We start from the raw sequence: 21885 nt of genomic DNA, 5'->3' as shown, positions 1-21885 counted from the left end.
GACAGAAAACCTGTGGATGCTCAATGAATCCATAATCCCAGCAAATCATCTTCTGAATTCACTTGCTAGAGAAGTATAGACCAAGGACTAAGTGGGGGGGATATTACCACCACTCCTGGAAAACAACTGTGGGTGAGGAGCATCATGGTCAAATAATACAGAGTGTATAAGGTTACTTATTTTCCTCTTCCATAAATCAGAAGTCCACTTACTCTATGTCTCAAATAAATGCTCACTAGACTATCACATGCAAATAGGTTACCAGTAACTCCCCAATTTGTAAATCCAAAGAACACCCATGAATCTCTCTCCCCTCCATATTCGGACCCTCCTTTTTTGATCTCTATGACACCACTATCTCCCATTTTTCCATCTTCGATTCCTTTTGAAGAATCCTGTCTCCTTTACTCAACACTTTAATACAAGCATTGCCCCCGGGGTTTGCAGTTTATTCACTTGGGTGGAAAATAATCCTGCCTTGTTAATTTGATTTCATTGTAGTCCCTACAATGAATCTAGTGTAACTAATTGTTCTCAATCTGTGAATAGATAACTGTTTCTACCAAAATAAATAAAAACCCAACCTTGTGCTCTTTTCAAAGCTTTTCTCCTAGCCCAGTTTGCTGTGAAGTTTTAAATGGAGGGAGAAAAACTGAAACACAGAACTATTCTCTGCAGTCCTCCGGTTTGATTTCAACCCCAGGAAACAGCAATCACCCTGAACTTCAGCTCCCCAACTCAAATAGCTTTTTGGAACACCTCACAATCCTGTTTACAAAAAAAAAAAAAACAATTTTTACATAAGAAGATCTAGGAGTTGGCAATGGAATGTGTATGTGTTTGACCTTTCATCCTTACCCCTACAAGGTTCAACCTGCTTCTTGTTCAGATTTAGTATTGTGTCCTACAGGGCCAGAACAGCACAAAAACCTGGATGCCTCCAAAGTTATTTTAAATAGTAATTATGAAGCACTTTGTAGTTGTCCTATTTCAGTTATAAAACACTTTCCTCAGCCATATTCTGACCTAAAATTTTTTATGGTCCAATTACCCAGGTGAAAGGAGGTGGGGAGGGTACAGTTCTGACTCCAGTTGGGGTTCTAGGATCCAGGCCTGGGTAGCAGGGGAGTCGGAGGACCTGCCCAGGAGTTATGCATGGTGAGCTGAAGGAAGCCAAGATTTCAATTTTGTAAGTGAGGGAAAGTTTAAATAATCAAGTTGAGAAGAGTGGATAGAGGGTCAGCCAACTAGGTAGGATGAAGTAAATTAATTCCTCAAGGCAAAGGTCATCTTTTGTTGAATTGCTTTTGTGGAGTGGGAGTTGGGGGAACTGGGAAATCTATTAATATCCCATTTGGATTGGAAATTTTTACCTCTTCTCTATCAACATTGTGGCTTTACCCATCCTAGACTAACTACTGAGGTCATAAGAATGTGTCTTAGAAATTAGAACAAAGAAATCTGCTATTGTGTTTTCTACCCACACTTTAATTTTGATGCCTAAAAAAAAGTAAGGGCAAGACTTCCATCTGGGGGTTACTGAGGGTCTGCGACATCCCATCGAGTAAATGAAAACACTTGCCAGCAGTAGGCCCACGGTGAATATAAACTGTGCGTGGTCTTCCAGCAACACAGACTTGAGCTCTGTTCAAAATGACGATGAATTTAGAATTAATGAGGTTTATGTTCAGAATAGTCAAGGTTATCATTGAAATTACAGTTAACCCTTGAACACCATGGGAATTAGGGGTGCTAATCACATGGTTGAAAATCCATGTATCACTTTTGACCCCCCCAAACTTAACTACTAAGAACCTACTATTGAGCCTCACTGATAACATAGTTGATTGACACATATTTTGCATGTTATATGTAATATGTACTGTAACAAAGTAAGCTAAATAAAACATTACTAAGAAAATAAGGAAGAATACATTTACAGTACAGCACTGTATCAATCGAAAAACATCTGCATAAAAGTGGATTCACATAGTTCAAACTTGTGTTTCAAGGGTCAACTGTATTTCATTACATTAGACTGCATTTATGCAACTTTTTATTACTATTGGCTTATTAAATTAAATTCTCCTTTTATGTATCCACCATGGGGATTTTAGTGTTTAAGAAAAACACAATTAAAATAAGTGGAATATCAATGAAAATATCAATAAGTTAGCAATAGAATTAACGATTGCTTGTTTGACTTGTCTGTGTCCCCTTAGTAGAGTATATCCTCACCATGAAGGTAAGGATGTGATCTTTTTTTTTAGTGACAACAACACTGCCTAGGGCATAATAAATATTCAATAAATATTTGCTGAAATAGATGAGAGTCAAGGAGGCACTAAGTACATTAGGAGTTAAACATTTATATTCTTTAACATTTGGAACTTTTAAAAGTGCTTTAACTTTTAAATCACATCTGCTGAATAAAAAGAATATTAGATCAAATGTAGTCATCAATATTTTGATGCTCCATTAGTCATTCAAAGGTATTTTTTAAATGAAAGATTAATATTTCTGGAATGCAACCAGGATTTTTGGATTATGGAGTGCGATAAGTCCATAATACGTCAAATTCTTCTAACAGTATACAGTGTTCATTGAATTAACAATATCTAGAAGATCTCTAAAGGAAACTGAAAAGGACGAGATGGTGGGTGAATAGCAGAGCTAACCAGAACTGAATACAATTGTTGGACCGTATTTGCTGAGAGGCTTCAGGGTTTTCCTTTGAAACTACATACAAAAGAAGCTTCAGTGATGTATGTTTGCTCAGGTCCCTACTCTCTTGTGGGCATAATTTGCCACTTTACTCAGCACTGTACAAAAAAAGGTATGACACTTTAAAGATGCCAGAATCCTGGGAAGAAAATATAAAAAAGAAAAGTACAATGTATTTGCCACAACTTCTTACCACACATGTAATATATACCCTATTGGTTCTTCCTTCTGGATATAATTTTGTTCTAGAGGTAAAGAATAAGAAATGATCTTCCATCTTATGTTTTCTTTTATTCTTGTTTGTTAATATGGAAAAGATATAAAATCTGAAAGCCAAAAAAAATATGAAGTCCTAGACAAAGTGGAGGTCTCAGGTAAACAAACAGGACATTTGGCTAATCTTTATCTTTTCATAGGGCCTATTTTCCTTACAGATGAGCCTATTAGTGTGCACCTACCTTATTTATGGGTCTATCTTGTCTATGGGTCTTTCTCAGAAAAGGTATACAATATAAGGAAAGAAAGTAATGCAATGCTGGCTAAAGGAAAATGGAGAAAAATTTCTCAACATGTATGAACTATGGAAACACTTTACATATCTTCTGTGAACTCCTTTTGAAAAAGTTGCTTGAGGAATATTCCAGTAAAAGGGGAAAAAAATAATTCTAAAAAGAGGAAGATACAGGATCCAAAAAATTATTTTAGCTCAGTAGAGCCCTGAAAAGAAACTAATTTTTATAAATTAGAAAAAAACTCAGACTTTTAGAAGAGTGTCTATAAGATGAAAATGAAAATATTTTTCCAAATACTAAGATGAATGATCACAGTGATAGGAATAAATATACACGACTATCCTTCTTGACAGGAAATAATGAAGGTAATTTAAAACCCTAGAAAATGCAAAAGCTGTATAAGAAAGTCACAATGTAAACATGAAACGAAATGAAATGTAGCATGATTTTGAGAAATGGAGAGTAAGGAAAGAGAATCTATTTGATCAGACACTAGATAATTCTCTTTCAAGTAATATAGCCAATGACACAGAATCACATTTTCTATTTTCAGTTTGGTCTTTACTAAGCAATATTTATACAATCATGATTTTAAAAATTATGTTTATTATTTTTAAAATTTTAGATTCAAACTATAGAGTAAGCATTTCAGGATATAAAGATATAGTTACAGAACAGAAAGTAAACATTATATACTTGATAAGGTCAAATGAGTGAGAGGGTGCCTGGGTGGCTCAGTTGTTAAGCGTCTGCCTTTGGCTCGGGTCATGGTCCCAGGGTCCTGGGATTGAGCCCCGCATCGGGCTCCCTGCTCGGCGGGGGGCCTGCTTCTCCCTCTCCCACTCCCCCTTGCTTGTATTGCCTCCCTCACTGTGTGTCTCTCTCTGTCAAATAAATAAATAAAATCTTAAAAAAACAAAAGGTCAAATGAGTGAGAAAGCTTACAGAGTTTAGGAGATAGAAGGAGGAAAGAATAGACAGAAGTACAGGGTTCCAAATTCTCTTATTTAAATAATGGGAGAAGACTTGGTATATAGGGACAGAGCACTAAACCAATTACTCAAAGTAATCAAGTCAATCAAGTTGAAACAATAACCAATAGAAGAAATATTAGAAATCTTAGAGCCAAGAATGAAAAATGATAGTTAAAATTCAAAAATAACAAAATGGTAATACCCACTAAGAGCAAAATAACAGAAGACTATGGATAGTGTAAGATAAATTTTCAGATTTCATTCTGGGGACTCAATAGATAACATCTGAAGTTAATAAATCATGAGAAGGAGTCATAACCATATTTTTCAAATATAGGAAGTAACCAAAAGAAGAACTGCATTAGAATCATACTAGAAGGATTACTTCTGGGGAGGAGGTGTAAGAGGTAGAGTAGGGAGTGGGCAAGTTAAATTTTCCTTTTCATTTTATAATCTTCTGTTACCTTCTGAACGTTTTTTCCCCCTATCATATAGATATGTTATTTTTATTACATAAAAAAGGTAAAACATTTCGTGATAACTAGCTTAGCATTCTCTTCAGTGATATTATCCCCAAGTGCATTCTTACTAAGGAGAAAATGAACATACTCCTGCAGGTAATAGTGAAAGATGCAGCAATACCAAATGAGTACTGCAATTAATATCATGATGAGTAGAAGCATCAGGAATCCAAACATGTCAACTGAAATGCATGAAAAGAAATATATTTTAATAGAAGAGCAATAATTTCTTATATTTTTATCTTTTCTAGTATCATGCAGTTTGATTCTTAAATACAAATTAACAAGTTATGGAAAAACGGTATAACATACATCATCATATACTCCAGTAAAACTACCATTAATACAACAATCACCAATATTAGAAAAGAATCTGAGCTGCTAAAAGGATGTAGCATTTAATGTCCTTCATCTCCAGATTGGTAAACTATTAGGCCACTGGCTTATTTTTTTCCCTGTATTTTCCCTCTAAACTCATTCCAGGCAGTATCTCAACAGAAAGGAGCAGATCCCTCAGTCTGCCGTTTCTGTAAAGATGCATGCAGATAGCAGGGGGAGGTTTGTTGAGTTAAGGAGCTCCTTATCAAAGAGACAACAAATGCTTGCTGGGAGAGCAGAGTTCTAGCATTTGCAGATTCCATAGCCCCCACCCCCAGTGTACATCCGTAAAATGAAGCTACAAGGACAGAACATGAAATGGAAACCTGGCTTCCCATTCATACTGAATATATGAACCGTTACTTGTTTATAAGCTCTTTGCTACAATCAATTATGATTTAAATATACCTGATAGTACCTGAAAGAACAGGGAATTGAGGGCAAAATTCATGTGGGTTTTTTTTTTTTCACTTCAATTAAGAAGTAAACATAGATTCTAGATTGGGTTTTCTTATACAGTTAGGGTTCACTAGGAAAGCTTTCATTTTGCCTTTTTTGGAAACTTATTATAAGGTTCTAGTACATTTCCCTGCTTTGGTAAGTACCATATAACATACCAAAAAAACACATTACGGATATAAAGATGATTGAAATTTGTTCAGTCCTAGGGAGTTACTGTTCTGAATGGCAACTGTCAGTATAGATTATATTAGTTGAGGAAATGCAAGTTAGAGTAATGTTCCTGGGCGTATTTCAGTATGTCCTCACCCCAAGGCTAGTGTATAAGAAACTCCTGGAGTTCCTAAAACAACATGAAACACCTCCCTTCACTGGGTAATGGTTATCATTATTACAGTACATTAGAGCTGAAACTTAAAGTAGCCAACAACTAGTATGGTAAGGTACTCACCAATCAGAATGAATGTTGACCTAGCTTGAACCAACACTGGTTGGAAACAACCAGTATCAGCCTGTATCCAGGGAAACATCAATGAACAGATTTGCTATATTTTTAATAAAGCAAATAGAATAATTTATAATCCTCCAAATATAGTGAAATATAGTATTTGCAAGTTAACTGGAAAAAAAGTACATAAAAATTCAAATAAAGACAACTCACCTCTACAGTTTGACCAATATACAGAACTGAATTGACACCCGAAATATGGAAGACACATTTTTTTGCAAGCCCCTTCTTCACTGCACCAAAAACACTATATTTGGAAAGAAAAAAAAAAATGGAAGCAATGTCCTCATGATTTGAGCTGAAGGCAGACACTTAACTGACTGAGCCACCCAGGCATCCCAAGACCATATCTTTTCTTGGCTCTTGTCCCTTTGTTGTCCTGAGTCCCTTATTCCATAGAATTTTGCTAAAGAACAATCATTCAAGAAATCACATGTACCTGAATCCCTTTCTTAGGCTCTATGTTTAGAGAACTAAACCTGAGACATGATTTCATAAAGTAGTAATAACAACTACAGTAGATAGGGTTTCTCTCTCTCTCTCTCTCTCCTCTCTCTCACCCCTCAATACTTATTCCCATTCCCCTTGTCTATAGCACTCACTCCTTCCTCTGGGGATTCCTCTGTTACATGTGGGCTTTGTGGGGCTGTCAATCAGTCATACCTCATGCCCTTCTCCCTTCTGCTCATTGGTGTTGAGATAATCACGTGAAAAATAGGAAAAGTGAATTCTAACTCCCCTGCTGAAGTAAGCAAAAGGAAGGTACAAAGGTGGAAACCATTGCAGGAGATAAGACTAGAATCTGGAAGAGTAAAAAAAAAATGAGGACAGAGTGGTAAAAATGTCACTTAAATAGAGCCTACCATGTGACGGGCATCATTCTAAGCCCTTTTATATATTAACTCATTTCATCCTTATAATAACCCTGTGAGCTAAGAAAAATTATGTCCACTTTATAAATGAGGACAATAAGGCACAGAACAGTCAAATGACTTACATAAGGTCACACACCTAGTGAATAGAGGAGCTTGGATTCTAACCTAATCAGTCTGGTTCTGTGCTGGTAACCAATCTTATAAGACTGATCCCAGACCCCTCCAAATCACGTCCTGCTGAACATCCTGAGACCAGCAGAGATAATGACTCATTCCAAGTAAAGAACCACCCCTTAGTCACTGCCTGAGAGCAGGAGGTATATCTAAGGCCAGCTTTTCTCTCATGTTAACCAAGACCAGAAGTCAAATGGAGTCACTTAGGTTGAATGGGTCCTATCCTCTTGGACGGTTGCTTAAAGACTAGAACTGCAAAGTCAAAGCCTAGATTCAGATTATAGCCCAGAGACTTCTCACCTTGGTTAAGAGTTCTCAGCGTTTCTAGGAATCAAATCCATGCCATCTAGCAGGTTTTTATGGGAGATGAATTGCCAGAAAAACCTGTACCCGGGGTGCCTGGGTGGCTCAGTCATTAAGCGTCTGCCTTCGGCTCAGGTCATGATCCCAGGGTCCTGGGATGGAGCCCTGCATCAGGCTCCCCGCAGAGCGGGGAGCCTGCTTCTCCCTCCCCCACTCCCCCTGCTTGTGTTCTCTCTCGCTGTGTCTCTCTCTGTCAAATAAATAAAATCTTAAAAAAAAAAAAAAAACAAAAACCTGAACCTGTCAGACAGGACCTTGTGGTTACTCAGTGCTAAGCTGATTCCCAGGCCCCAGTAACCAAGTCCACATCAGGTGAGCTCCTAAAGCAGTGCAGTCCCCAAAGGAGACATTCTCTCCTGTGCCTCTCTCTGACAGAAGCTCAGAGAACAATGGAACAGAGAGTTCCTTCAGGAGTTGAGCCTAAGGCAGCCAGATTGGTGACCAATAACTCACTGCTTGGCCAGGGACAGTCAACAGAACATCCGCACATCATGCACACTGCTCTGAGATTCCAGACAGAGCTAGAGGGCAATAACTAACTGACTTTGGGGAAGGACAATTTTAGTTGAAGGTTATTTGTATATTTGCTAGGAACATTTTTTAAAATGCAGAGATAGGGAAAGTAGGATCTTCACATCTTGAAAAGTCGAAGGGTGAAATACAGTAAACTAAGGTCGTTTTTTTTGTTTTTTTTTGTTTTTTGTTTTTACTCTTTTGCTCAGCTTGTGTCATCTGCCTTGTCCTTCTGGTAACTACACCTTCTCTCCTTTGTGGCTGTCATCCTTCTAAGTGGTTCTGCAGCTGTCAGTCAGTTTTGCTCCACCATTTCTATCCTACTGGAATCATCCAACCCAGTCAGTGGTACTCAGGGTAGCCCATCCCTCTGGCCCAGTAACTAGTGCTGGACTGGACAGAAGACCCAAATAAAGCCAATTAGAATTTTCTTTGAAGTTGTATGCAGACATTGGGAGGTATCTGTTGGGAGCCAGGCTCTTTCAAGCTATATGGAAAATGTCCACATTTGCCATAGGAGAAAAGGAGGTCAATACATAGAGGGAGGCAGAGCTGAAAGATGAAGAGAGGAAATGGGAAAAACATCCTTGGAGATTTAGCTGTGCATGATCCCAAGGCCACCTCTGGACTTCCCACTTTTGTGAGTCAATAAAAATCAGTTTGAGTTGGATTTCTGTTTATTAAATTAGTTTACGGGGGGCTTCTGTAACATACCACAAAAAAGATTTGACTAACACCTTAACTAAGTCTAAAAAGTCTTCAAAGAGCAGAACTTCACATTATCCAGAGGAACAGCATATTATATTCAACATCCTTAAATTGGTAATGCATAATTTAAGACAATTACATGGATTTTTTTCTTGTAGCTAAGGAAAATGACCCACATAAATACAAAGCCATGCCAACCTGACTGTCAAGAGAGTGACAACTGAGAAGTCAGCTAAAAGACTTTAAAATGATGGTAAATATTGCTCCATGGGAAAGCTAGAGTATTCATTTGGGGTAGAACTCTGTTCTAATAAGCATATATGGACATAAAAATTGACATTTTTATAAGCAAGTATCATTAAAATGAAAACAAATGCAGAAAGGGGAAGGCATACTAATGTTTAGTGGTTTGTTAACATTGTATAAACCAAGCAATATTATACTTACAAAAAATATTAACTGTTACTGTGCAAAGGGAGATTTTAAAGTAGTGGACATTGGGAAGATCAAAAGAGCATTTACTCATTATTTATGGGCAAATACTAAGTAAAGCAGAGGTTACACAGATATATAAAGCACTGTTTTTGCTTTCTAGAGAGTGACAATTTAATCAGCAGGTGCAATATGTACACTTTACAAAAACAAAATCGGTGATATGGCATGTGTTCATTGGCATATCCAGATTTGGATCTATGACCCTATCTACCTCCCCTACTCCAGGCCCTAATACACACACACACACACACACATGCACATGCACACGCACCACACACAATTCTTCAGAAAAAATAATATCAAGGTGGGCATCTTTGTGGGATGTGATGAATGGGATTTATAAGCATATTTTACAAGCATGTGAGTAGTGGTCATTTCTTATGAATTGTGCAGTAGATAAAGTAGTTTGTGGAAGATTCCAAAAAACCCACTGGGTTTGCTGTTACTTTATTCCTTTTTGTCCCAAGCAATAATCCATATCAAGATGCAATGAATGAGAAAGATGTGAGTATGGGGAAAACCTAGAATCTACTAAATTGCAAAACTCAGTTTTCTAATTGGCCCTGGCAAAAAAAAAAAAAATTACTTATGACATGATTTGTCATGGTAACACTATGATTGAAAACTATCACTCCAAAGATTCAAAGTGACACATAATGATTCTCAACAGCAATGAAAGCCCAGGTGAGACTTAGCACTAAGTTTCTTAGCATGGTTTTTGAAATTTTATTTCTTATGAAGAGAAGATACCAATAAAAAGATGTTTTCCATATGCTGTGTTATGAGCTATGTGTTGGGGGGTAGTATAGTTTTTGGTAAGAATGTTTTCTAACTCTTAAAAGGCTAGCCATATACTATTAAATCACAAGGAAATGTTTCAGATGGAATCTGAGGAAGATTCCCTTACAGTTAGAAAAATAAGCATATAATATACCATTCAAATTAGAATATTTGGGGGAATGAAAAGGAGTCAGTACAATAATTTCACCAAGTAAATGGTGGTGAACCACCACAAAATAGGATAGTCCTAGGCATACCAGGCCATCTCTTCCAGTCCTTTATAGTGCAAGAAGAACTCAAATGTTCTTGGTTGCTTCATGAATTGCCATTTATAAATTTTGGCATTCCCTCTGGGAGGTGGCAGGCATTGTCATCGAAAGTCTGGGAGGTACCAACAGGTATCAGCAGAGGCCATCTTTTTGCAAAAGATAACACCCTAATTCTGTGTTGACCATATGGAATTATCCCTTAGTTCGCTTCTATGAGATACTGGGAATATATTAAAAATGACACTCAAATAATCCTATGCCCAGAATTGCCAGAATGGCTATGTATATAAATATTTTAAGATAAAATTCTCTACCTTCTTATATTATAGAGTATATTAAATATAATTTAATGACTTCAAATACCTTCTAGTGGCACAAGTGTTAATTCAAATCAATAGTTATCAAAAACTGTCATGTGCTGGGAAATGTGTGAGGTTGTTAGAGATGCAAAGAGGAATAAAACATGCACTCTGCCCACAGGGAATTGAGAATGGGAGGAAGGTAAATATGCAAACAATCTGAATGCTATGAGTTACAATCCAAAAATGTACATGTTCAAGATCCAGAACAGAAATTCAGGGGAATTGAAGGAAGTATTCTTCTTGCTTTAAGAGGAAGTGAAGAATGCATAAGGATGAGGAAAAATGACAGAAATTTTATCAGTTTGGGGAGTAAAGTTTGCCCCTGGAGGCTCTACTTTTGTCTATAAAATTAGAGAAAAACCCATCTGTTGAGAATGAGGGAATGTGAGATTACATTGGAACATTAAGGATGGCAAAAAAGTTTTGGAATTGCTGCTGTGGGAAATTTGAGGGAATGTTGCTAACCAAAGGCAAGAAATGGGTAGTCTTGGGACTCAGGTGAGATGAGAAATTATGGATTTGTAGTTGCATGAATGCAGACTTTGGTGCAATATGCTCCAGTAGCAATAGGCTAATAATGTGTAACAAATGAAAAACAGACCAAAGGACCGATCAGGTCTAGGGAATGCAGATCCAACACAGCTAAAGATGAGAAGGCAAGGACATTAAAGCAGTGGTGATTTCTGCAACCTCCAGTGAAATAAAATAATTTGTATAGGCAAGGATCATCAAGGCTGCTGACATCACAAAATGTTCAACAAACTTATCTGCTTTCTAATGAAAGTCCTCAGCATGAGATATTCCTGCCAAAAAACTAAACTGAAGTTGATCAAGCCTCTATATGTAATCATCAGTTTACAAGAACAAAAAATAGGAAAGAGGAACATGATAGAGCACATTACGGAGCACAGGATAAAGCAAAATCCAGGTTGTGGGAATCGCAATAGAACAAACAATTCAGTTTCTACAACAAATAAGTTACAATAAAGAAAAAAGAGGGAGAAGGAGCATATAGATAAAAAGAGATTCAAGGGATATATCAGTCAGTTGCAATGCATGGACTTTGTTCAAATGAACTTCAAAAAAATTATGAAACAACAAGAGAAATGTGGTTATTTCCTGGATGCTTGATGATATCAAGAAGTTAATTTGGGGGCACCTGGGTGGCTCAGTTGTTAAGTGTCTGCCTTCGGCTCAGGTCATGATCCCGGGGTCCTGGGATCGAGCCCTGCATTGGGCTCCCTGCTTGGCGGGAAGCCTGTTTCTCTCTCTCCCACTCCCCCTGCTTGTGTTCCTGCTCTCACTCTCTCTCTCTCTCTGTCAAATAAATAAATAAAATCTTTATAAAAAAAGTTGTTAATTTTTAGGTATAATGATGGACTTGTAATATTTTAAAGCAGAGTATCTATTATATATATATACACATATATATACACATATATATATACACATATATATACACACACACACACACACACACACACCCGGAATGAGAGCAAGAGGGAGAGGGGGAGAGAGTGATAAGTATTTGTAAGTAAAATGATACAGTATCAAAATCCTTCTTTGTTTCAAAACAATCCATTTTGGCTGGGAGAGAGCATATATGAAAGATGGATCTTGCAGTTATTTGCAAATGACATTACAGATAAAGGGCTGGTATCCAAGATCTATAAAGAACTTCTCAAACTCAACACCCAAAAAACAAATAATCAAGTCAAAAAATGGGCAGAAGACATCAACAGACACTTCTCCAAAGAAGACACATGAATGGCTAAAAGACACATGAAAAAAATGTTCAACATCATTAGCCATCAGGGAAATTCAAATCAAAACCACATTGAGATACCACCTTACTCCAGTTAGAATGGCAAAAATTGACAAGGCAAGAAACAACAAATGTTGGAGAGGATGTGGAGAAAGGGGAGCACTCTTACACTGTTGGTGGGAATGCAAGTTGGTACAGCCACTTTGGAAAACAGTGTGGAGTTTCCTCAAAAGTTAAAAATAGAGCTACGCTATGCCCCAGCAATTACACTACTGGGTATTTATCCCAAAGATACAAATGTAGTGAAAAGAATGGGCACATGCACCCCAATGTTCACAGCAGCAATGTCCACAATAACTAAACTGTGGAAGGAGCTGAGATGCCCTTCAACAGACGAATGGATAAAGAAGATGTGATCCATATATACAATGGACTACTACTCAGCCTTCAGAAAGGATGAATAACCACCATTTGCAATGACATGAATAGTACTGGAGGGGATTATGCTAAGTGAACTAAATCAAGCAGAGAAAGACAATTATCATATGGTTTCACTTATATGTGGAACATAAGGAATAGCATGGAGGACATTAGGAGAAGGAAGGGAAAAATGAAGGGGGGAAATCAGAGGAGGAGATGAACATGAGAGACTATGGACTCCAGGAAACAAACTGAGGTTTTTGGGGGGGGGGATGGGTTAGCCTGGTGATGGGTATTAAGGAGGGCACGTATTTCATGGAGCACTGGGTGTTATACGCAAACAATGAATCATGGAACACTACATCAAAAACTAATGAAGTACTGTATGGTGACTAACATAACAACCAAAAAAAAAGGTTAAAAAAAAGATGGATCTTGCAGGTGTACAGTTCTATTATACCATTTTCTCTGCTTTTATGTGTTTGAAAATTTCCATTGCAACAAACAAAGAAATGTGGAAGAATATTTCATTCAAGTGAACAGCCATGAGAATTCACAGGAAGGATGCTTGAAGGAATCCATAGGAGAGGGCCAATAAGCTGAAGGAAAAATGAGAGATTAAAGGACTAGAGGGCAGTCTCCTGACGCCAAAAAGTAAGTACAGTGTAAGGGGAACGAAAATTTAGGAGCCACTGTAGACTGTGCAGGGCTCAGGGTGTGGCCAGGGAAGTGACTTCTTAATGCAGACCTGAGGAAGTCAGGAGCCTGAGGGATCAAGTGTGTCTGGGCCTTCGCCGAGTTTAAAAAGCATGTAGGTTAGATGGAGAAGTCCATGAGCCAGGAGCCCAGGTCCTCATTAAATGAAGGACTGGCATGGATGACCATAAGAAGGCGCACAGAATTGTGCATCCAAATCACTATGACAGATACCAGTTACTAGAGTATGCTCTTTTCTAATTACTGATTTCATGTCTGTCTTTCGTGTTAACTGTCAGTTCTCCAATACTGGTTGAATGGTTTTGTAAGGGTTGCTGCAAAGCCCTCTGTAACACCATACCCCTCAATTCTTATGGCATTTCTACTTTCTTCCAAATCTGAAGTGAAGAACAATGTCAGCTACCTAATCATCAGAGAAGGGAACTTAGCTACATTTTAGGTAAGGAACAATGTGTCATCCTTTCTAGTTTTGAGATAATAGAGTACCAAGGAAATTTTCACTGCATCTCAAAGGGCTTAGCTTTTCCTTGACTTACAAAAAATTCTTCCCAAAGTATAATTATTTTCAAGCAAAAAAAATTTTTTTTAAAGCATAATTTTCTAGAAGGAAGTACATTTACAACTGTAAATTATGTGACTTTATAACATTCCCAAGACAATTTTCTCATATATGTTAACTTACTTTCTTATCTTCTGTGCATAATTGACAATTTTTCTTTACAGCACATGCTATAAAAAATTAAGTGCAAAAATGTAAATGCAAAGACCATTTGTTGCTTAATTTTATATAAAAGTGCATCTCATTTAGTCATTCCTGTTTAATGGCATACTCATCTATCCCCAGTGTTTTATTTCATTATTTTCACATATCTAGACACTTTTCCCATTGGTACTATTTAAATCCTAACTCTCTTATTTTCTACTATCGCTGGGAAAAATGTGAAATGGCATTATCCAACTTTGATTAGCCAAGTTAAGTTCTAAGAAATAACTTCCAAAAACCAATAAGGAAAAACAAATTGGCAATATCACTATATATTTACAACATCATACTTTAAAAACCTCTTTTAGTAATTCCTTTGTTATTCAACATGGTTTTGCTAAGATATTCCTGGCTAATTAGTCCTTAGTGGCAGAGGGAGAGGGACAAACAGACTCCCCACTGAGTAGGGAGCCTGATGTAGGGCTCGATCCTGGGACCCTGGGATCACGACCTGAGCCAAAGGCAGATGCTTAACCGACTGAGCCACCCAGGCACCCCAGGTCTTTAAATATTAAAAAAAAAAATTAATTCTTCATTTTGTTGTGCCACAAGTTTTAAAAACTTCTCCCAGATGAGGATTTTCATTCTTCTTGTTTCATAAAAAAATAAACAATATAATTATATTTGAAAGTTCTAGAATAAAAACTATAAGTCTGGAAAAAAAGCATTTTGATGGTTCTTTTTCTTACTCCAACATCTCTGTAAAGTAAGTAGAGCCTGGAATTAATACCCTAGCTTTCACGTGATGCAATAACAATAAAGTCACTTTATTATTTTGGGGACAGAGTTCATAAGCTCTGTGGGAAAGGTCAGGCCTTTCTATTTAATTTCAAATTGTTTGATTGGATACAGATCTGATTTGGCTGGCAAAAGACGAGAGTTTTTCAAATTAAGCCCTATTGAATATTACTTCTCCCTACCCTTTTGGAGTCTCCAAAGGGAAGTTGACTAAAAGGCAAGGTCAATGGGAAAGATTCTACTACTTCAGCTATGTTGGGGCAGCCGGCTTTAGGCTTACTTCAGGAGGCAGGAGCAGGGAAACAAAAGGCATGTGACTTAGCCACATGGGCTCTCCAAATTCTACTTGTTTCCCACAGCTGAAGTTTTTACATTGGAATAATGTTAGATTTACAGAAAAATTTCATAGATTATACAGAAAGTTCCTGTATACCTCTCACCTGTTTTCCCCATGGCTAGCATCTTACCACTATTACGGTACATTTATTAAAACTAAGGAATTGACGCCAATACATTACTTTTAACTAAACTCCAGATTTTACTAGGATTTCATTGTTTTTTATACTAATGCACTTTTTCTGTTCCTAGATCCAGGATCCCACGTTGTATTTGGTCATAATGTCTCCTTTAGTCTGTGACAGTGTTTCAGTCTTTCCTTGTTTTCCATGACCTTGACAGTTTTGAAGAGTATTGGCCAAATATTTTGTAGGATATCCCTCAATTTGGATTTGTCTGTTTCTCTCATGATTAGACTGAAGATATGGGTTTGGGGGAAGAATACTGCAAAGGTGAAGTTGCCACATCACATCATACCAGCATGTACATGATATCAACATGGTTTTCATTTACCTTTTTTATATTATATACATTAGAGAAAGTTGAAGATGTAGGGCTGCTGTTAGCACTAGTTGAAGACAGGGTATCTTTGTTTAAACTAGGAAAAGGTGACTCTCTGAAAGAACCAACTAGAAAAATGCAAACCCTTTCTGAGCAGCCACAGCCAGCAATCAATCCAGCTTCATGGGAAATATAAATTGGCCTTCACTCTCAGATTATGTGGAATCCTTATTAAGCAATTTATAAACATAAGTGCTTATTTGAAAACAGTTATAACCAATCTTCACAATCCTGAAAGGTGGTTATTATTAACCTCACTTTATTGATGAAGAAACTGACCTCAGAAAAGTCAAATAACACATTGAAGTTCACTTGCTAATAATGACAGAATGTGGGTTTAAGCTCTTTTGACCACCAGTACCTCTGCTTTCTCCTGGGAAATATAACCCATCCTTCCTTGGCAGGAACTGCTCCTTCCCAGCAGTAGACACATGGTACAATTGGTAACTGCGCCCTCCTACACAAACTCCCTGGTCCCAGCCAGGCATGTAAGGCACACCTGAACCAAAGGGGGCGAATCCCAGACCACACTGGTCTAGGGAGAGGGAATATGACCAAGTCAGGCCAATGAGAGTCTTTCTCTGACGATTTACAAATGAAAACATGAGGTTAAGAGGTGGCAGGGAGCCACTTTCTCTTTGTTTGGGAAGTTGAGAAGATGGAGCTTCCAGTGACCACAGAAGCCCTGAGGAGGAAGCTAATAGGAGTGAATGAGGTTGATAAGCAGAGAAAAGGAGAGACAACAAAGGAGAAATAAGGAGATGATGGTGATTCACTCATTTCTGAGGTCCCATACATTTCTTTTGTTTCACTTAAGCAAGACAAATTATGTTTTTCTTACATGTAAAATCTTGGTTTCTTACACTGCATCTAAAAACATTCCAGTTAGTATAAAGTCCACAACTTTGTTTCTTTCCACTAAGTCCTGATATTTTCCTTATTTTCATTCCTGATACTTATATTTTTTCCAAAATTAAAACAGGATTATTGTCTTTCTGTAGCTATAAAAATGATACATGTTCAATATAAGAAATACGTACACAGTAAAAACAAACATTGAAATTCCACCATCCAGAAAAACTCTTGATTCTTCATCTTAAGCAAATTATTTCCATAATCTCAACTTAGATTTTGGCATCATTCTGGATGGCTCCAACCATGAAATTTTAAACTCCAATATTCTATTCTCTAACTGGAATCTTCTTTCCTTTCCTCTGTCACTTGCATTTTGACCTCACTCAGAACTTCACTTTCCTTGACCTTGAACTTGTTTGCCCCTCATGGCCTCATTTCCCGCTCTTTTAGCTTGACTCTCATGTCAGTGAATGACCTGATATGGTCCATCTCAGAGGTTTAGACTAAACATTTGTATAACTACCCAGCAATTTTTCCTATAGTCTTTCCTGCCCTTATTGGAGAACCAGTGAGGACCAGCTAACCTACATGATCATATTTTACATGAAGCAATAGGTTCTTTCTTTCTTTCACTCTATCCCTGAAGAAAGAGGTACTAGCTATTTAAACAGCTAGGTACCAGATTCTTCCCTTACCCCACAGGCCTGATTTTTGTATATCTATATTCTATCTAGTCACTTCCTTTCTCTTAATTATATATTTTTTTCACAACTTCTGCAGCATCATTCTCTTCTAGTTCTCCTGGAACATCTCTGGCCACTCTTTTTGAATTTCTTTGACTGATTCCACTTCCTCTACCAATGTCTAAAATGTTATTCCATAAAGTTCCATCTTTGGTCCTCTTCTCTTCTCCCATGAGGACCACAATTTGAAACACCTAGAGATGCTAGGCATCAAAATATATTATACCAAATATCAAAACAAGAACTTTCTTTTTGATTGGCATTGCAATGAATTAATAAATTAATAACTTAAAAAATAGAACAGTTTAGTCAGACAAGCTGATTCTAATGTTTACCTGGAAGGGGAATTGTTTTAAGAACAGCTAAGAGGGAAAAAAACAAAACAAAACAATGGGGGGCCAGATCACAAGGCTTTATATATTATAATCTCTATATTGTAGCTTTATATTTTATATACTTGATCTGTTGATTTCTGATATAGGCATGTAAAGTGATCCCATGTGGATTTAACTTGTCAATTGCTCTTTCTATTTCTATCAACTTTTGCTGCATCTATTTCAAAACTATGTTGTTTGATGAACAAATCTTCACATGTCATCTTCATGTACTGTGCTATAATATCAGCATGGACTATCACTTCTACTTAAAGATTTTCTTTTACTTAAATTCTATTTTATCCAATATTAAGATTGCTATACTTGCTTTCTTTTTCAGCGGCATTTTTGAAAGGTGTATTTTATTCCATCAGTTTATTCTTTGTTCCCTTATTTCCTCTAGTGGTTTTGAAGCCACACCTCCTGTTTCTATTTACATATAAGCTATTTAAAAATTTTTGAGGGCGCCTGGGTGGCTCAGTCGGTTAGGCGACTGCCTTCGGCTCAGGTCATGATCCTGGAGTCCCGGGATCGAGTCCCGCATCGGGCTCCCTGCTCGGCGGGGAGTCTGCTTCTCCCTCTGACCCTCCCCCCTCTCATGTGCTCTCTCTCATTCTCTCTCTCTCTCAAATAAATAAATAAAATCTTAAAAAAAAATTTTTTTGAGACATATATTTTATATGCCTTTTTTTTTCAGTAGGCTCCATGTGGGGCTTGAACTCACGTTCCTGAGATCAAGACCTAAGCTGAGATCAAGAGTCAGATGCATAAATACTGAGCCATCCAGGCACCCCTTATATGCCTCTTTATAATCTTTGCCTAATCAGGATCTACATTCTCTACCTATATAAGGATCCTAATATGCTTTTGCTTTCTTCCTTTTCCTCTCCATACCACTTCCCAGGTAGATATAATCAAGAATTCTAATTACTGTTAAATACTTATGAATCATTATTAAATTATTATTATATTTAAGTTGCTGTTGACTTAAAATCGAACATTTAAAATTAACTCTAAGTTTTATTGGTCTCTTTGTTTACTACTCTTTCTTGAATGCTACATTTCCCTTTGGTTCATTTTCATTTTTCTAAATAATATCTTGGAGTATAAATTTCAGAGAGGGTCTTGAGTGATAGCAATTACTCTAAGTATATATAATATAGGAAACTTAGTACTGGGAATTAGGGGTCCAGGTGATGGAAGAAACTGAAAAGTACATGAGGGGAAAGACAGTGAAACCCCACTTCCTCCCAGATATCAGCAGCCCCTAGGCTAGAAGAAAGGGAAGGAGGCAGCTATCAGAGCCCAATATAATATGCATACTTTAGAGTGTAAATGATAAATATTCTTGGTGTGTTCAACATTAGCAGAAATAAATGGGTACTTATGGAAATAAGGAGAAAACCTGGAAGCCTTGCCTCATATTCATATTATTTAGCCTTCAATGTATTTCGTCAGAGAAATCTCCCTTTTTACCTCATTCTGATATCTTTACTTTGAGACTCGTTTCATTGAATCTATTTTTTTTAAGATATTATTTGAGAGGGAATAAGAAAGACAGCATAAAAGCACAAGAGCAAGAGCGCAAGAGCGAGGAGAAGCAGACTCCCTGTTGAGCAGGGAGGCCAGATGTGGGGGCTCGATCCCAGAACCCTGGGATCATGACCTGAGCTGAAGGCAGATGCTTAACTGACTAAGCCACCCAGGTGCCCCTCACTGAATCTATTTCTTATTTGGTGATTCTCTAGCTAAAAGCACTTGTGGGGACATTTGCATTTGTTCCTTGAGTTACGTTTTATTCTAGGGTACATTATTTGTTTTCTACATGCTACCAAACTCCTTAATTTCATTATTTAGTTAGCTATGCAGTGTTTGCATAGTTGCTCTGTTGTCTATTTTCATCTTACTAATGCTTGGATTGTTGGGTTCAGAACTTCTATTTGTGCTGACATGATGTAGGTGACACCTTGACCACCTAAAACTATCCTTGAGATGTTTTTCTGAGAAACTACAGTTTTATGGTATTTTATGTTCTATTCATTCAGTTGTTCTCAGCACCTGACAAAGGGAAAGAACTCAGGTGAGGCCGTGCCAGACTTTGTTAGAATATCTGGGCTCTACACTCTTTTAAGATTTTGTCATTTTCCTCTGCCAGGATTCTAGCTAATCGGAGGCATTACCCATTTCCATAAAAGGGACTGTAGATCTGCCCCTAAATCGAGTTTGCAGCCCAGGAACTGACCTTTCCATCCATTGTTCAGTTCTTCTTTTTCCCTTTTTTCTCCTCTGTAACAATTTCCTCTGTTATTCTTCAGAACGGTAAGGAATAGGATACCCACTCAATTTGCATCTCTCTAGTTCCAGGAGTATTAATGAAAATTCTTGGAATTTAGTTACTCACTAGTGACTTCTAAAGGGTGATAGTGGTATTTGGAGCATTGTCACGCTGTACTATTCTGTTCTGATGCAGAATCTTTCCTTTATTTTTTTCCTTGGTTGCCAGTGGCTTTTTAGACTATGCCCCTTTGTTGTTTGGTTGCTCCTGGTGAAAGAACATCACTACATGTTAGTGTGGTTTTTTACTCTTTCATTAGATATTGGGGGAAAAGATTCCTAACCCAAAGTTCCAAGTGCAACTATAATTTATAGGAAATTGCTTACTGAGCTCTCAGTTGTAAGTGAATATCAGGGTTAAAAGCTCTGGGGATCAAAGCAACCCAGAGCTTTGTGGTAGGTCTCACTTGTTGTGGGATCATTCACAAAGTCCTGTGGGAAAGGCCTATCAATCTGAGTGCTAGGAAGGATGGAGGTGGGGATCGTAGTAGGGGTTAGAATCATTTTCTCAGATTTGGAGCTGAAGGAATAATGTCTAAGAAACCATGTCCCTGTTAGATGGGAAGGTTGAATGCAAGCACAAAGGGGAAATGCCTCAGGCTAGGAAGCAAAAATTGGGGGGTGGGGGGAGGTCCAGGACAGGCTGAACTAGACTTTCCCTCACAAAGGGAAACTGTTTCCACAGAAACATCGAACAGGGTTGGTCAGTCCTAGAATTGAGCTACCTAGAATCAGAACCTTCAGTCTTTGGAGACCAGACTATATTACCTATAATTCTTGATTTGTTTGTGTCTTTGTTCACTCCCTTTTAGTTCTTCATCAGCATTTTAATAAAGCCTTTAGAAAAGTTCCAGTATGACTCCAATTTGCTAGAGAACAAAAAGAAGGATTTGTTTCTATGCTTGGCCTATGTTTTTAGGCACTGTTTGTGTGGAGAACATGGTGGGGATAGTACTAGAACACTGTTCCTCTTGGAGTATGTATGGGGATGACCAAGGAGTCAAAAGAGAAAAATCTATGGGAAAGATGAAACCAAAGGAAACAAGCTAGGCCTTTTGATTCAGCCTCTCCCTACTCCCCATCCTCTCAAAGGGCAGTCTCATTTCAGGACAAAGCTGAGAGCTTTGGGTTTGGTTTTAGTAAGGAAGACCAATTTCCTTATAGATACTAACATTCTTTCAGACTCTAGAAACCAGACAGCAGTAATTCTTATAGTCTTCATACAAATAGCAATCTTGGCTTTACAGGGCATTTCCCAAGTAATTCAAATCCTGTCCTTATTCTATCTATACAATCTCAATTTAGGATACTAAAAATCTTATTTCCAGGTTCATGAATTCAACTCAGCATGAATTTTAACGTTCCAAAATTTCTTCAGTTGGGGAGGAAAACTAAGGGAAGTCTCCAGACCAAAGCAATTCTTTCTTAAGACACAAATTAAGGGGCGCCTGGGTGGCTCGGTTGGTTAAGTGACTGCCTTCGGCTCAGGTCATGATCCTGGAGTGTCTGGATCGAGTCCCGCATCGGGCTCCCTGCTTGGCAGGGAGTCTGCTTCTCCCTCTGACCCTCCCCCCTCTCATGTGCTCTCTCTCATTCTCTCTCTCTCAAATAAATAAATAAAATCTTTAAAAAAAAAAAGACACAAATTAAGGAATGTATTAAAT

At 37.6% G+C, this 21885-nt stretch overlaps 1 protein-coding gene across 1 annotated transcript in view; it reads right to left on the bottom strand.

Annotated features, from left to right (window-relative positions):
* Window positions 1–1392: 1392 nt before the first annotated feature.
* Window positions 1393–21885, bottom strand: part of LOC118021274 — a 44067-nt gene continuing 23574 nt past the window's right edge. The window contains exons 3-6 of the mRNA XM_035021387.1: window positions 14200–14246; window positions 6230–6323; window positions 4820–4913; window positions 1393–1644 (exon numbers count right to left, since the gene is read on the bottom strand). Of these exons, the coding sequence (XP_034877278.1) occupies window positions 1488–1644; window positions 4820–4913; window positions 6230–6323; window positions 14200–14246 (392 nt within the window). The 3' untranslated portion in view covers window positions 1393–1487. The remainder of the gene's footprint in view (window positions 1645–4819; window positions 4914–6229; window positions 6324–14199; window positions 14247–21885) is intronic.

Source organism: Mirounga leonina, unplaced genomic scaffold (genome assembly GCF_011800145.1).
Source record: "Mirounga leonina isolate KUSES-001 unplaced genomic scaffold, KU_Mleo_1.0 Mir_174, whole genome shotgun sequence".
Classification (NCBI taxonomy): Eukaryota; Metazoa; Chordata; class Mammalia; order Carnivora; family Phocidae; genus Mirounga; species Mirounga leonina.
Note: the sequence above shows the minus strand (reverse complement) of the source record. Positions and strands in the feature narration are given on the sequence as shown.